Source organism: Pyrus communis, chromosome 1 (genome assembly GCF_041283825.1).
Source record: "Pyrus communis isolate YQ-2024b chromosome 1, ASM4128382v1, whole genome shotgun sequence".
Lineage (NCBI taxonomy): Eukaryota > Viridiplantae > Streptophyta > Magnoliopsida > Rosales > Rosaceae > Pyrus > Pyrus communis.
The window spans coordinates 12,845,704-12,860,005 of record NC_142565.1 but is presented as its reverse complement, the minus strand read 5'-3'; the positions used below and the strand labels follow the sequence as shown (position 1 = coordinate 12,860,005).

Genomic DNA, 14,302 nt, shown 5'->3' with positions numbered 1-14,302 from the left:
GAGCAATTGGTACTGTTCTATAATTAGAAGGAAAGGAGACCCAAAGAAGTGTGTTTTAAGAGGAAGGCAAAACATAGGGTTGGGTTCGGTTTCAATCGATTTGGTTCGATTTTTCAAATTCGGTTTGATTTTTTTCGGATTCGGTCCTGCCCAAAATTTATCTTGACATACTCTGCAAAGAAACAAGACATCTAACCGCAATCACGTGCAGTTAGATCCACAGAAACTAGAGAGGGAGATGCATTTATTGATGGGTTTGGTGCTTCGACGCAACATGAACACAAAGATGGCAAAACCTTCCACTGCTTTCTCTTCCACAGCAATAATTTCTGAGGACATTCCTCCACAACACTTGAACCAAGTTGTGTGTTTTCTTCATAGAGTCGGGATTTCTGACCCTATCCCGGATCGTTGCAATACAAAAGGCTACCACTCTGCCTTGATTCACTGCATCCTCAAGCCTTTGCACATCCGAAAAGGCCGCGTCACCTGCCTTGTCTCCATAAAACCTGCTGTTGCTGTAATATTTCGATGCTTATTCTCTCCCTTCTTTGTTTCAACTTTTGTTTTTCATTTTGTCATGAATGTGCAGAATATCCGCGATGGATTTCACGGGGGAGCTATTGCTGCTGTAGCTGAGACAGTGTCGATCGCTTGTGCAAGAACGATAGTGGCTGAGGATAAGGAGATTTTCCTAGGGGAACTGAGCATCTCCCACCTCTCTGCTGCACCAAAGAATGTGAGTTAGTCCACCATAATCCCCAGTCGTTTCCTTTTATCGGATTGACCAGTATTTCATCTGAAAAGAACATTGACATTATGATACAGGCGGAGCAGATAGGTGAAGGATCTGTCGTGAAGAGTGGAAGATTTCTGAGCGTGATAGCAGTTGATTTCAAACTCAAGGAAACTCAACAGTTGGCTTACACTGCTCGTGCTACCTTGTATCACACGCCGGTTGCAAAATTATGAATTCAGAGATTAAAATTTTGTAAAACATGATCATCTTTTCAATGTTTATGGCTTAGTATTATACAGAGTTACTCTGAAATAAGATCCACGACGTTTTTAAATTCGAATATGACTACAAGGTGATATCACAGAGTTGCACCAAAATAATATACACTGACAAAACATGGGAAGAGAAAATACATTCGAGTGGATGAGAAGATACAACCGCCCAGCAGCCTAAGGCTTCACAACTTTGCATCAACTCTAAGCCTTACCTTTCATCCTACATCACCAATATAGCGGAAAGTAGCAGCACTTCATGTGCAGTAATGATCATCTCAAAACCAAACGTGTGAGTTTCAACTTGGAAGTCTCATCCTAGCCCCGTTTTTCCCCGATCGGATTAAATGGTTGCTGTTATTGGCTCAGTACAGGGATAAACACCGACCTCCAGCACCCATATATATTGGGATTCGGGAGTTCTATACAGTGAGAGAAAAACATCTGATAAAAATCACTAACATCTACTTGCATTGAAAAAAAATAATAACATCTGAGATCAGAAGAGTATAGTCACAGTCACTTGACATATGAGACTGGCACACTCACCTACATTCGGACTATGAAAATATGGCATTGACAAAGGCCTCAGCATCAAACGGTTGGAGGTCTTCTACGCCTTCACCAACACCCACAAACTTTATAGGGATGCCGAGCTCATTCACCACGCTGACCTAAAATAAGACGCAATCTTATGATTAGTGAAGGCTAAAAAAACTTGAGAACTAAGTCCTGAAACAACAGAAGCTACATCAATATCTCAATTCAATAACAGATCGAAAACTATACAGGACAGAAGATTTGAACATACCACACAGCCTCCTCTAGCAGAACCGTCAAGTTTTGTCAAAATCAAACCAGTTATACCAACAATCTGTCAAATATTTACAAGGCAAACAATCAAAACACAAATGAAGTGGCACAAAGAATTAGAGTACAAATTAAGGGCAAGACATTCAATCAAATATCCAAGTTCTACTCTAACTGACAAAATTGGAATATAACATGCTGCACCTAAACATGAACCCAAAAGGAACAAACTCAAAACATTCTTGAGAGGTGAGACAAACAAGATCATGCGAGGAATAGCCAACCATCTTAATCCAGAAGGTAAAGGATAAGAACATTACTTCATTGAATTCTCTTGCCTGTGGAAGCATGTTTAAACCCGTGGTCCCATCCAGAACTAGCAGGATCTCCTGCATGTATTAAAAGAAATATTGATAGGTACATTTAGAAACATGGTACACTAGACAAATTGTATGAATTTGGAGAAGTTACTAGATATCTAAACAAATAAAATGGGTACATACAAATCAAAGAATACACCAGACAAAACGGATGAGTATGGTAATGGAAGGCATGAACAGATTGATTCACATATCAAACAACTGAAAGGCCCAGGTGCCAGGTACAGCATAAAGAAGTTATTTGAAATATGGCATAAAAAAGGAAAGACATACAGGTGAATACAGCAATGAAACCTGTAGCATGTGTCAGGAGTTGCAACTTATTACTCTCTGTGAAAGCTATGATTATCATAAAGATACAGTTAAACATCTGCAACGAACACTAGCTGGAAGGCTTGAGAGCATGAGAAAGTAGTTGAAAGGTGTTCCTTGGTTTAATCCAATAGAAGGTTTCTGGAAAAAATATATCTAAAATTTCCCTCAGCTATCACTTTACTAAACTTGATTTTTCCATTCACCGTAAATCTCATTCATGGACCGTATTGGTTCCAAGGACCTAAATGCAACATCTTGCAAGAGCTATTTCTCGATACATGATGCACTATCAAAGAACATAGTCTATTCAGAAATATTCTGTTCAATGGGAAGTCCAATGTTTTAAAAGGCTCACCTCAGGGCACGCCTAGGCGGCCTCTGAGACTGGGTGTGAGGGTTGCCGCCTCTGTTTTGAGGGAGTGGGCGGAAGGCGTCGCTGGAGCCGCCTAGGCGGTGAAGGCGCGCCTCAAGTCGTTCAGGCGACTCTGTTTGGCTGGTTTTTTTTTTTTTTTTTTTTATTACTCCCAAACCCAAATTTTGGGTAGGGTTTTAACTGCCTCATACCTCTTCCTTGCACTATCGTCTCTCTGTCTTTTTTTTTTCTGATTTTTATTTTTTTATATAATGGATGTGTGTGTTGTGTGCATTGATATATGTGTGCTCATTGTGCTTTTCATACTCTATTTAAAAAAAAAAAAAAAATATATATATATATATATATAACATAATATATGTATATATATGTGTATATATATGTATAATAATGTGTGTGCTCAGGGTGATTATTGATTAATAATCTTCTTTTTTTATAATATATGTGTACGCTCAGTGTATATATTAAAAAAATTTAGGTCATGTGAGGCTTCGCCTCATGCCTAGTCTGGGCTATCCCTCGGATGCCTCGTCCACGCCTCACACTTTTAATACACTGGAAGTATCACATGCCTAGATTTTCGAATTTGATAATAAAAATATGATAAAAGTGTCCAACAGCCGAGCTTACATTAGGAGCGCCAGGCATGACTTTCGTCACAGCTTTCTTACATGCAATCAACTCTTCCATCAAGCTGTAATTAGTGTGCAGACCTGAAATTTTATACATTAAGTGCAGAGATTCAGCTAAGCTCACAAAATTACGTAAACAGTTCAAGAGGAGTATGAAAGGTTCTCTGACAAACTTACGTCCGGAGGTGTCACATAAGACAACATCATAACCTTGTTCTTTCCCTGTCTTCACAGCCTGAGAAATAACTATTCAGAAAGCACTTAAAGACTGTATGTCAGTAGTTATACCACGTTAAATGAATTCCACAGACAAAAATTCTAGAAAGGAAAAGAAATTATAAGCTCATCTCTCTGTCCAATCAAAGTTGTCTACCTACCTGATGCTGCTTTGGCCTTCTCTTTTTCAGCCACAACAATCTCACACCCAGTCCTCTCGGCCCATATCTCCAGTTGGTCACCAGCAGCTGCTCGAAAGGTATCCCCTGCTGCCATTAATACCTGGCCAATTAAAAAACGCAAAGGGATTTAGACCACAACATGTTTTACTCGCAAAAGACAAAACCAATTCACTGCAGCCAGGACAATTAACAGATGAAAACTTCTCACCTTTGCCCCTCCATTCTTCAATCTATAAGCGAGCTTTCCTGCATGAGGATAGGTGATCAGATCATTATCAATCTTAATGGGCCCTTAACCACTTAAACCACAATACAATAAGAAAACAGACTGCAAGCAGGATTTATGTAGTGGATATGTCACTACTGTGTTCGTATTAAAGCTTTCTCAACTTAAGGTCGGCTCTCATGTCCAGTAACTTTTCCCCAAAAATGCATGCCATTAGATTAAACCGGTTGGATATCAAAATGTCTGTTAAAACCTCAGCACACCGCATGATACAAACTAAGTTCTATTCTTACCAAGAGATGTTGTCTTCCCACCTCCGTTAACGCCAACAATAATAACCACAGCCGGCTTCCTGCATTACAAAACATGAACTCCAAAATTGAAGACAACATCTAAAAAATCAACAGAATCTCTAAAACTCGAAAAAGCTCGTGACCTGTATCCGAGTTGAAGTTCAGTTTTGCCTTTAATAGTTAACAAGTCCAGCACACTTTTCTTCAACGCATCCTACAAACATCCCGATTGCGTTACCACATTATTACATTTCACGTGCATACCAATTAACTTAAAAACACTCCAATCGATTCCTCAGACAAATTTATATACCTAAATCTTATATAATGGGGCAAATTCAATTACTTTTCGGAGAAATAAAAGCAAGACAAATCATACAAATAACATTCAAATGCTAAAAGGCAATGTTAAAGTTCTTGTCAACTGTTAGGATTTACCTTAATTTCGCTTCCAGATTTAAGCTTCCCAGCAGCTATATCCTCCCTCAGGCTCTCCACAATCTTAATCGTGATTTTCGGCCCGAAATCGGATACCAGCAGAGCCTGAAACCGAAAACAACAGACTTAAATTACATTTTCCCGGAAAATTGATGGTAAAATATTTTCTCAAGAAACAAACAGGGATAGATAGAAAACCTCTTCGAGTTCGTCGAGGACTCGATCAGTGTCGGCGAGGTTCCAGTAGAGCAAGAGCTCGTCGACGACAGCGAGATTATCGCGAGTCTTTGAGAATCCCGAGAAGAGCTTATCCACGTCGCTCTTGGCCTTCTCTTTGATAAGCCTTCCGAGCCGGGTGAAGAACCCGGTCTCCCCCGCCCGGCATTTGAACCGGGAATGGTCGAGCCGGGAAGGGGCTAGCAGGAGGTAGTGGTGCTGAGGCGGTGAAGTTTTGGAGAGGAGTGAGAGACGATGAGGGAGAGAGGAAGGCAAGCGCGACGCCATTGCTGTTGAGCTGAGACTGGATTGTTTTTCGGATATCGGATAATGTGGTAAAGTTTGCAGTGGGTCTTCTCTGTTGGCGCCTTTGGAAACGTCGTCGTATTAGGCGGGAAGGAACTAATTTTAATACAAAAAATTATATAAAAGACATATATATATATATATATATATATATATATATATATATATATATTTTTAATACAAAAAATTATGTAAAAGACATATATATATATATATATATATATTGCTGTCATGTTTAGAATAAGAATGTGATTGTATAAATCCTAGTGAATTTAGGTATATCTCTTATATTCCTATTAGGAGTTGTAATTCTAAAAGGATAAGGATTTTACCTGTCCTACTATTATAAATAAAAGCACAATGAGGTGATACAACATACACCTCACAATTAAATCATTCTTCTCTTTCTCACTATTGTCGGCCTCCCTCTCTCTATTCCCTTAGAATAGCTCAGTTAAATAAGCCTACAACACGTTATCAACACGTTCTTGCCAGAAGCTAAGGAATTGACGGATCATAGGAGGAGACTATCTTCTACAAAATTCAAAGACTTTTATTTATTTTCTGCCAATCAGGTACGCTTAAAATAAAGGAAGATATTTGAAAAGACATTGAAGCATGAAAACATTCCTCATGATGCATGAACCCCCTATGTTTATATTTTCCTTCTGATATATATATTGTATATGTTTCATATATTTGTCTATATATATATATATATGTTTCATGCATTATACAATTAAATTGCTATGTGGAATTGTGAGTCAAAGCATATAAATAAATTAGAAGCATGTTAGGGTTTTTCAAACCTTAGAGAAGTCGAAAAAAAAAAAATGGCAATTGTGCGACACAACCGCTGAACCACCACTTCTGGCCTGAAGCTCAGCCGCGTGGAGCACGTTATGGAACGGTGTCGTTTTGACACCTTGGACCTCACGGTAGCAGCCCTTTGGGCTTTACTATGCTGACCCAAACCCTAAGCCTTCAGCCTGATAAGCTTTATAAGGGTTGAAGTCCCCTAGCCCACCCAAGAAAGCCTACAACCTTTTCTTAGCTCGTTGTCCTGAGTCTATGGCCCAATTCCAGCATCCTTGGCTATTGGGGTTTGCCACAATCTTCAGCCCGCTTGCCCGCAATTTTTGCTGCTGGGCTTGACCTGCCCCTAGCCCAAACCCGAAACCCAACTTCGGTTGGGCTTCCCGAGACCAACCCAAAGGCCAGCTTTCACTGGGCCTGTACCTATGCCCAATTTTGGCACAACGCCAACAGACTTGGCTGCTGGTCTCCCCAAACCCACTCGGCCTGAGACCTGCAGTCGAACCTGCAGGGCCCTTCTCCCATATTATTTTGCTTCCACGATCAACCACATTTGGTCCTAATCTATTGAATTAATTAAAAGTGACATGCAGTCCATTAATCTGATAATGAATCCAAAATTATTGACATGATATCACTTTTGGACATTAACAATTCAATAATTTATTTTTATACTTTGAACCGTTGTCATACTTTCGTAGTCACGAAGCTCTCACACTTGAGTTCCTGAATCAACTCAAATCCACTATACTTAAAGTAGGATATTGCATTCTGTGTTTCTTGCAGGAACCTATCCTTTATGAACTAATCGTTCATAAAACTAAATTGAACTTGTAGTTTCATATTTAGTGCCTTTGAAAACCGAACTTTTCATTCAAAACTTACCACATGAAACCTATAGCTTTCATGCATAAATTAAACCAATAGATGTCTATAGAACCCGAATGTTCTACGACATATGTCAATGGATCACCATATGACTAATTACGTTTTTTATGTACCCTTCTTTTTAGGGACATGTCGAACTTAAACAAGCTTGATTTCATCGCTCTGGAAGCATATGGAAGAAACTACCTGAAGTGGGTTCAAGATGTGAAACTCTATCTTACTACAAATGGCATTAGAGCCACCATCGAGACACCTATCGACGACAAACATGTTGACGAAGCTCAGAAAGCTAATGCAATGATCATCATTCAAAGACACATCCATGATGCATTGTAGACCGAGTACCTCGCTGAGGATGACCCACTCACCCTCTGGCCAACCGTTTCGATCACCAAAAAGACATCTACTTGCCTGAAGCAAGACATGACTGGCAGCATTTTCGCTTCCAGGACTTTAAGTTCGTGAATGAATACAACTCTGAAGTTTGTAGAATCCGATCACTTCTGAAGTTCTGAAAAGTGGAATTAACTGAATCAGATCTCCTGAAGAAGACCTATTCAACCTTCCATGACACCAATATTGTCCTGCATCAACAATATAGGGCACAGAAATTCACCAAATTTTCAAATTTGATCTTTGTCTTACTTCTCGCTAAAAAGTGGAACCAGCTTTTTAGTGGTCTGTTTGTGCTTACCTCTTTGAGCACCAAACAGTCTATGGTGCTCTTTTAGCAAAGGCAACGCCTATATAGGGCACAAATAGAAATATAGTTGTTGTACTGTTGCTATTGGTCTATGAGCACATATGTCGGTGCTCTTTGGCCTCAAAGGGCACAAATAATTTATTGAGCGCAGTGGTCATATTTTTTGTAGTAGACGCTAGGAAGAAGGCCAGTAACGAGTTAGGAATTTGGGAGCAAAGTTCACATCATTGAGGGACATAGTTTTCAAAGAGGGAAGAATCTTGCTGTTACTTGCTTCTCCTGCTGTAGCCTGCAAGCTCCTCGTGAATATCTTTCATGACATTATTTTAATAGAAGCCTAATAATATTGCTAAAACCAAGTCATGTGTATAAAATTACTAAAAAGACAGAAATATACGAGCCCAATATTCGCTAAAAGAGTTTGTTTTGAGAAAGATGGTAAGGGTTTGATTATAGAGTGTGAGCTTATTGATAAATTTTATTTTTATTGTTAATTTCATTTTGTACTTGATGGTAATTACAATAGAGTAAAAAGACAATTCGCATCTAAGTTTAAGTTGGGTCTAAAGTGTGGTTATATGGGTTCAAATGAAATTTCTCAAAAAAAAATAAAATAAAATAAGGTCGTTTACTTGTAATTCTATATAAGAACGTATAAACATATTGTTGGAATCGGTAAAAGTATTAAGTAGCATCTATCGATTTATTATAGTTATGACTAAGTGATCTAAGTTTAAATTGATTTTGTTTGCAAAGATAATCTTTACATAATGACATGTAATATGAAGGGATCTAATAAAAAACACAGAGTTTTGTGAGTCGGCTACAAAGTGTTCTGAGACTGACTTTCTTCAAAACCTTTAATAGCCAAGTAGTGTTCATTTGCGTTTAACAATTAAACCAGAGCCATAAATTATTTCGAGGAGGGTCAATCTTAAATAACTATAAGGAGAGAGTATAATAACAAAAAATCATATAAAAATCCAAATCCTTTAATAAGAAACAATCTCACCCCAATAAACAACATATAAACAAACAAAAAAATGATATCAGCTTATTCATGGTGTTTTGTCCATAGACAATTGCAAAGTTAGGGTTAACGATTCCTTTCTTCTTCTTTTTTTGTCTAAGTTAAGTAATTACTTAATTACATGATTCATTTGATTCAAAGAAGAATTAAAAAGAGGGAGCCATGCTATCCTCGAGTTGCCAAAAGCAATGGGCAAAGAGGGGACAACCTAAATAGAAGGTACGGTTTAAGAGTTGAATTGCTAATTGATTTGTTTAGATATAATATTTGGTAATTAAATATGGTAAAAATTTGAAGTAATAAAATTATAAGCCTATTGTACATAATTAATGTTCAGGGGTTAGGAATTTTTAGTGACCAGAATGGTCAATTACAAGCATATTGTACATAATAAGTTTGAGAGTTGTTATACCCACCCTACAATCTTATTTTCTCACCTACATTTTGATGAAAAATTTAATGACACATTTGACCTTTTGTAAAATGACTTCTAAAGCCCTAATAAAAATGAATAGCCAAAAGAAAGAAAAAAAAAAAGCAATGTTTTAAAAGGCGAAGGCGTGAGTGAGGCGTTTGATGGATATCCCGCCTAGTCGAAAGTCTTGAGACGTAAGGCGAAGCCTCACGAGACTTAATTTTCATACTATATATTATATACTATATATATGAATATATTATAATACTTCGTAAAACAAATATTCATTGTCATTCAAAAGTACACAAATTATAAACAAGTATAACTCACATGACCATGTGACAACCCGTTCCAAATTTTACGTTTTTATTATATTTTAAAAGCGTGAATTTACGAAAATGACCTAGAGGCAAAGATTTTGACTTATGTTGACCATCATCTGGAGAGACGTATGACTTATTCTTTTAACATATTCTCGTAGTACTCGTTGGTGTGAACGCATAGGCGAAAGCCGTTTGCGAGTCTGGATTATAACGGTATAGTTATGGATGTTTGAAAATGGTTATTTAAAGTTTAGTTATAAATTATTTGAATTCCCACCTTTTGGGAAAGTGGTCAATCAAATTTTAGACACAAATAGGAAGGACCAATCAAGTATAAGGCCAAGGAACCAATTAGAATTAGAGGGAGAGGGTGACACCCAATCAGAAAAGAAAGGAAAAAAAAAATGGGAAAGCTTCCCGTGCACCCGTGCCCACCCTATTTGACCACCCATTTTCCAAGGCCGATTCCGACCAACTCCGATGGAGTTTTTCGACGCCACCACCACCATCTTGAAACTCTCATTCCCCTTTACAAAACTCAAGAACCACCTTGATTAACCATAGTATATGGCGGTTGGAAGCCACGAAAGTCGACGAAAATCAACAGTGCTCCGGCCACTCTTTTCAATTTTCCAGCAAATCGGCAAAGCGATGGCCAATGCCACCACTTGGGCTTTGTAGCCCATCATCCCTGGAGCAAAACCCAACCAACCTTTACCCCGTTGGACCACTGTACAAGACGAATCGACACCGGGAAGTTTTAGGCACCCACCAGCTTTGTGGGCAAAATTGACCATCTTCCATCCACTTTTAGACTTCGTGGTAGGTATGAAAGTTGCTCCACTCACTGAGATCTTCATTTATGTGAAGTTTGAGAATTTTTGGAAATAGTTGGATTTTCTGGCGAGTCGGGGTGGCCGACCGCCACCCATGGTGGCGCGTACGGCGGTGCGTGGCCAGTGGGCTGCCAATGCTATTTTTAGGCTATGTCGAATGTCTTGAATTCAGTTTTGATATTTGAATGATGTAGGGTGATCGTTGGAACCTATATTCGTTGCGATACGTTACTTGATAAAAATGTGAATCGACGATCCGACCGTTGGATCGTTACCAAAATTGGATAGATTATAATACGTAATATTTAAAGATCATAGGAATTTATGGATCGGGAATTCGACGTACGGATCTTCCCGAATTGGATTTGTAAGTTAGTAAAATAAATGTTCACGGCCACTTGTTTTGGGCAATTGGCGAAGATCCGATCGTTGGATCGTTATGAAATTTTAATATGTTATTCTAGAAGCATATTGTGGATCTTTGGGAGTTGTGGATTGGAAATCTGATATGTGGATCTTCCGGGTTGAGTTATACAGGGTGTAGACCCTATCGTTGATCTTTGGTCGACAGTTGACTTGTGGTCAATGGGTCTCGAACAATTTTAGAATGTCCTTGAGGATGTGTTTTACGTGAATTACGTATTCTATTGATAAGAGTTCTGAGATATGATTCGATAATTGGTCACAGGCGCCAATCATTCGGGACGCCTCGATGCATGCGCTAGGAATCATAGCGTGGACTCCAGGTGAGTGGATCTTTTCCTTTTATCGTACATATTATTGATAGTTCTATCGACACTTTTAAATTGATTAGGTATATTACCTTCATATAATTATTGTGAATGCTTGAAGTACTAATAGGAACTACGAATGGCTTGATCCCTGTTTAGGGTACGTAGGCAGTCTAACAAGAAGTTAGATGCAGCCATAATATATTTGAGACAAAAGTCTTATTTGGGAAATTGAGTAATGCAAAGGAAATTGGTAAAGGCAAGTTTTAGTTTTGTGAATTAGTTAGTTAAATTAGTGTTAATTGGATTGTCACGAATAATTATCCGTGAAAATAAGTAGTTCGGGAGTAGGGCATTATTGATTCTACATTTCACACTGTATTGTATATAATTGAAAATGTTACGACATGGTTGAGTATTAGATTGCATCATGTATATCCATATGTATATTACTTGCACATAATTATTGGGAATGCTTTTAAGTGCAAAGGTGAACGTAGGACACCCAGGTAAGTTCAAGTGAGTTTATGGTATTAGTTGAATCGATGGAGTTATAGCATGACTACATTTATGTGTTAGGCAACTTCGATACTATCGTACTGGTTGCCATGAGTTGTACATGTTATATTGAGATGCATTGAGAGCTTATAAACTTACACCCCGATGTTAGTGCTCTCGCCCGTGGACAGGGCACAGTCCTTCATGTGATGTTCACCTCTAGCACCTTACGCTCACCTTGGACTCAAGGTAGGTGCACAGGCTTGTCGTACAGACCACTATAGGTGGTTCCGACTTGTAAGTGACCCGCGATTATTCACCCAGTCTTCACGTGATCGTAGCACTTGAGCGTACTTATTTACACCCAGTCCTATCGTACATACCACTAGAGGTGGTTCTGACTCGTGTGTAGGGATGTTTGATAAGCTATAGATTAAGTGGTACAGGTCACTATAGGTGAGTATTGATTGATGAGATATGGATACCTGCACCCCGGTGTTAGTGCTCCCGCTCATGGCCAGGGCACAGTCATTCACGTGATGTTCACCTTCCGTACCTTACGTTCACCTTGGACTCAAGGTAGGTGCACAGGCTTGTCGTACAGACCACTATAGGTGGTTCCGACTTGTAAGTGACCCGCGATTATTCACCCAGTCTTCACGTGATCGTAGCACTTGAGCGTACTTATTTACACCCAGTCCTATCGTACATACCACTAGAGGTGGTTCTGACTCGTGTGTAGGGATGTTTGATAAGCTATAGATTAAGTGGTACAAGTCACTATAGGTGAGTATTGATTGATGAGATATGGATACCTGCACCCCGGTGTTAGTGCTCCCGCTCGTGGCCAGGGCACAGTCATTCACGTGATGTTCACCTTCCGTACCTTACGTTCACCTTGGACTCAAGGTAGGTGCACAGGCCTGTCGTACAAACCACTATAGGTGGTTCCGACTCGTAGATGACCCACGATTATTCGCCCAGTCTTCACGTGATCGTAGCACTAGAGCGTACTTATTTACACCCAATCCTGTCATACAGACCACTAGAGGTGGTTCCGACTCGTGTGCAGGGATGATTGATAAGATATGGATAAGTCGTATAGGTCACTAGAGGTGACTCCCGACTTATATGCTAGCATTGATTGATGAGATATGAGTACAGTCATACGGGTCACGTTAGGTGATTCCGGCTGATGTATCATTTTATATTGATTAAGTTCATTTGGCCTACTTGTTAATGCATTGTAGAGTCTATGGACATAGCATACCCATGGGTTTGGCCATTTTTGAGCATGGGTGGATATATATATATATATATATATATATATATATATATATATATATATATATATATTGTGTGTGTGTGTGTGTGTAGTACTATCCTATAGAAAACGATAAGGGAATTACAGTGAGGGGCTATTACTGTTAGAAAGGTAATAGTTTTGGGAAGCTTGATTTTATTGCTTACTCACACTTTAGTTGTATCGACGAGGATATATGACTAATCTTAGTATTGGTGGCTACTTTTAAGGGTATGATTCTTACCCACACTACTGTACTTTACTTATGCTTTGACATCGCGTGTGAAATGTGTTCGCTCCCACTCGTAGTGCACTCTGGTATTTAGACACTTTTAGGTTCAAATTTATTCACATTTTATACACTATCACACTTTATGGCTTCGTCACCTTCCAAGTGTCGGCCAACACAGCTCGATTTGGGATCCTAGTGGACATTCCGTGTCGGGGTGTGTCAACCAAGTTTAATCAAGCAATCAAATTAATCAATATTCAAGCATCTGCTTAAGTAAATGCCTATAAACATATATATATATATATATATATATATATATATTATAAAGAGAAAAAGAGAAATAAGAATGAATATAAAGACTTAGAAAAAAGAATAATATAACATTAAAAAATATAATAAAAATATGTTTTTTCTACCAGGCAATCATAAGCACATTTAAGAAAGAAAGAAAAAAATGTTATCTAATATGTATCTTGTATATGAGAAAATAAATATTAAAAGCAAAAAGTGAAGAGTAAGGAGATTCCGGGTAATATAAAGAATCGCAATGTGCTGACCGACACCCGAAGAGTGACGAAGCCATAAAGTGTAGTGATGTGGAAAATGTGAATAAATTAAAACCTAAAAGAGACTAATTTAGAGTGAGCATGTGAGCAGGATTGAACTCATATCACACAAGTGATGTCAGAGCATAGATATATTGCAATGAAAGAAAAGTAGGGACAAAAGTGTAACCCCTCGATGTAAAACAAGTATATGGTTTCCCAAAAATATTATAATAATAGTATATAATATGTACCATGCATCATAAGTGAGCTAAAGGATGCAGGCACAACAACAAGGTATCTCAACATCAAATCTCAATTCGTTGTTATAAGAAATCAATACTCATTAATTTATGTAGACACACAAAGCCATTGCAAAGATATTCAAACAATGGAATAGGTTGGGTGTAGGTTTTACATTCTAGTACTATATCACGTGAGCTGCGCTAGTTGCATTACATACGAGTCCACAACATCACACAAAAGGACAGGCTGACACCTAACTTTGAATCCAAAGCGAATGTAAACGGTGCATGTGAACTACACGTGAAGTTGGTCCTTGACCTAGGACAATAGAAACAACT

The 14,302-nt window shown here is 38.5% G+C and overlaps 2 protein-coding genes across 5 annotated transcripts; one reads left to right on the top strand and one right to left on the bottom strand.

Moving 5' to 3' along the window:
• Positions 1-87: 87 nt before the first annotated feature.
• LOC137720014 (uncharacterized) lies at positions 88-1,075 on the top strand. 2 transcript variants are annotated; one of them, XM_068459003.2, is made up of 3 exons: positions 95-520; positions 593-739; positions 829-1,075. In XM_068459003.2, exons 1-3 carry the CDS (start codon positions 239-241, stop codon positions 970-972), a joined length of 573 nt encoding a protein of 190 aa, XP_068315104.1. In that variant the 5' UTR covers positions 95-238; the 3' UTR covers positions 973-1,075. The 2 variants fall into 2 exon arrangements, with proteins under 2 accessions (XP_088554391.1, XP_068315104.1); XM_088698265.1 differs by having other exon boundaries at positions 88-739.
• Positions 1,008-5,447, bottom strand: CPFTSY (signal recognition particle receptor protein, chloroplast (FTSY)). Of its 3 annotated transcripts, none has more exons than XM_088698259.1 (12): positions 5,075-5,447; positions 4,877-4,981; positions 4,582-4,652; positions 4,439-4,497; positions 4,128-4,165; positions 3,899-4,019; positions 3,699-3,767; positions 3,520-3,602; positions 2,142-2,210; positions 1,823-1,885; positions 1,561-1,685; positions 1,008-1,455 (listed from the first exon to the last, which is right to left on the bottom strand). In XM_088698259.1, exons 1-11 carry the CDS (start codon positions 5,378-5,380, stop codon positions 1,572-1,574), a joined length of 1,098 nt encoding a protein of 365 aa, XP_088554385.1. In that variant the 5' UTR covers positions 5,381-5,447; the 3' UTR covers positions 1,008-1,455; positions 1,561-1,571. The 3 variants fall into 3 exon arrangements, with proteins under 3 accessions (XP_088554385.1, XP_068315102.1, XP_068315103.1); XM_068459001.2 differs by having other exon boundaries at positions 1,008-1,433; XM_068459002.2 differs by having other exon boundaries at positions 1,008-1,433; positions 1,565-1,685.
• Positions 5,448-14,302: the final 8,855 nt, after the last annotated feature.

What these genes read in the sequence shown, in the direction of transcription:
- LOC137720014 (XM_088698265.1), top strand. Translation starts at nt 239, where the DNA reads ATGCATTTATTGATGGGTTTGGTGCTTCGACGCAACATGAACACAAAG. An exon ending in TCTCTGCTGCACCAAAGAAT is followed by an intron (nt 740 to 828) that starts GTGAGTTAGTCC and finishes ATTATGATACAG; the next exon opens with GCGGAGCAGATAGGTGAAGG.
- CPFTSY (XM_088698259.1), bottom strand. Translation starts at nt 5,380, where the DNA reads ATGGCGTCGCGCTTGCCTTCCTCTCTCCCTCATCGTCTCTCACTCCTC. An exon ending in AATCTGGAAGCGAAATTAAG is followed by an intron (nt 4,653 to 4,876) that starts GTAAATCCTAAC and finishes GGATGTTTGTAG; the next exon opens with GATGCGTTGAAGAAAAGTGT. An exon ending in TCATGCCTGGCGCTCCTAAT is followed by an intron (nt 2,211 to 3,519) that starts GTAAGCTCGGCT and finishes TAATACATGCAG; the next exon opens with GAGATCCTGCTAGTTCTGGA.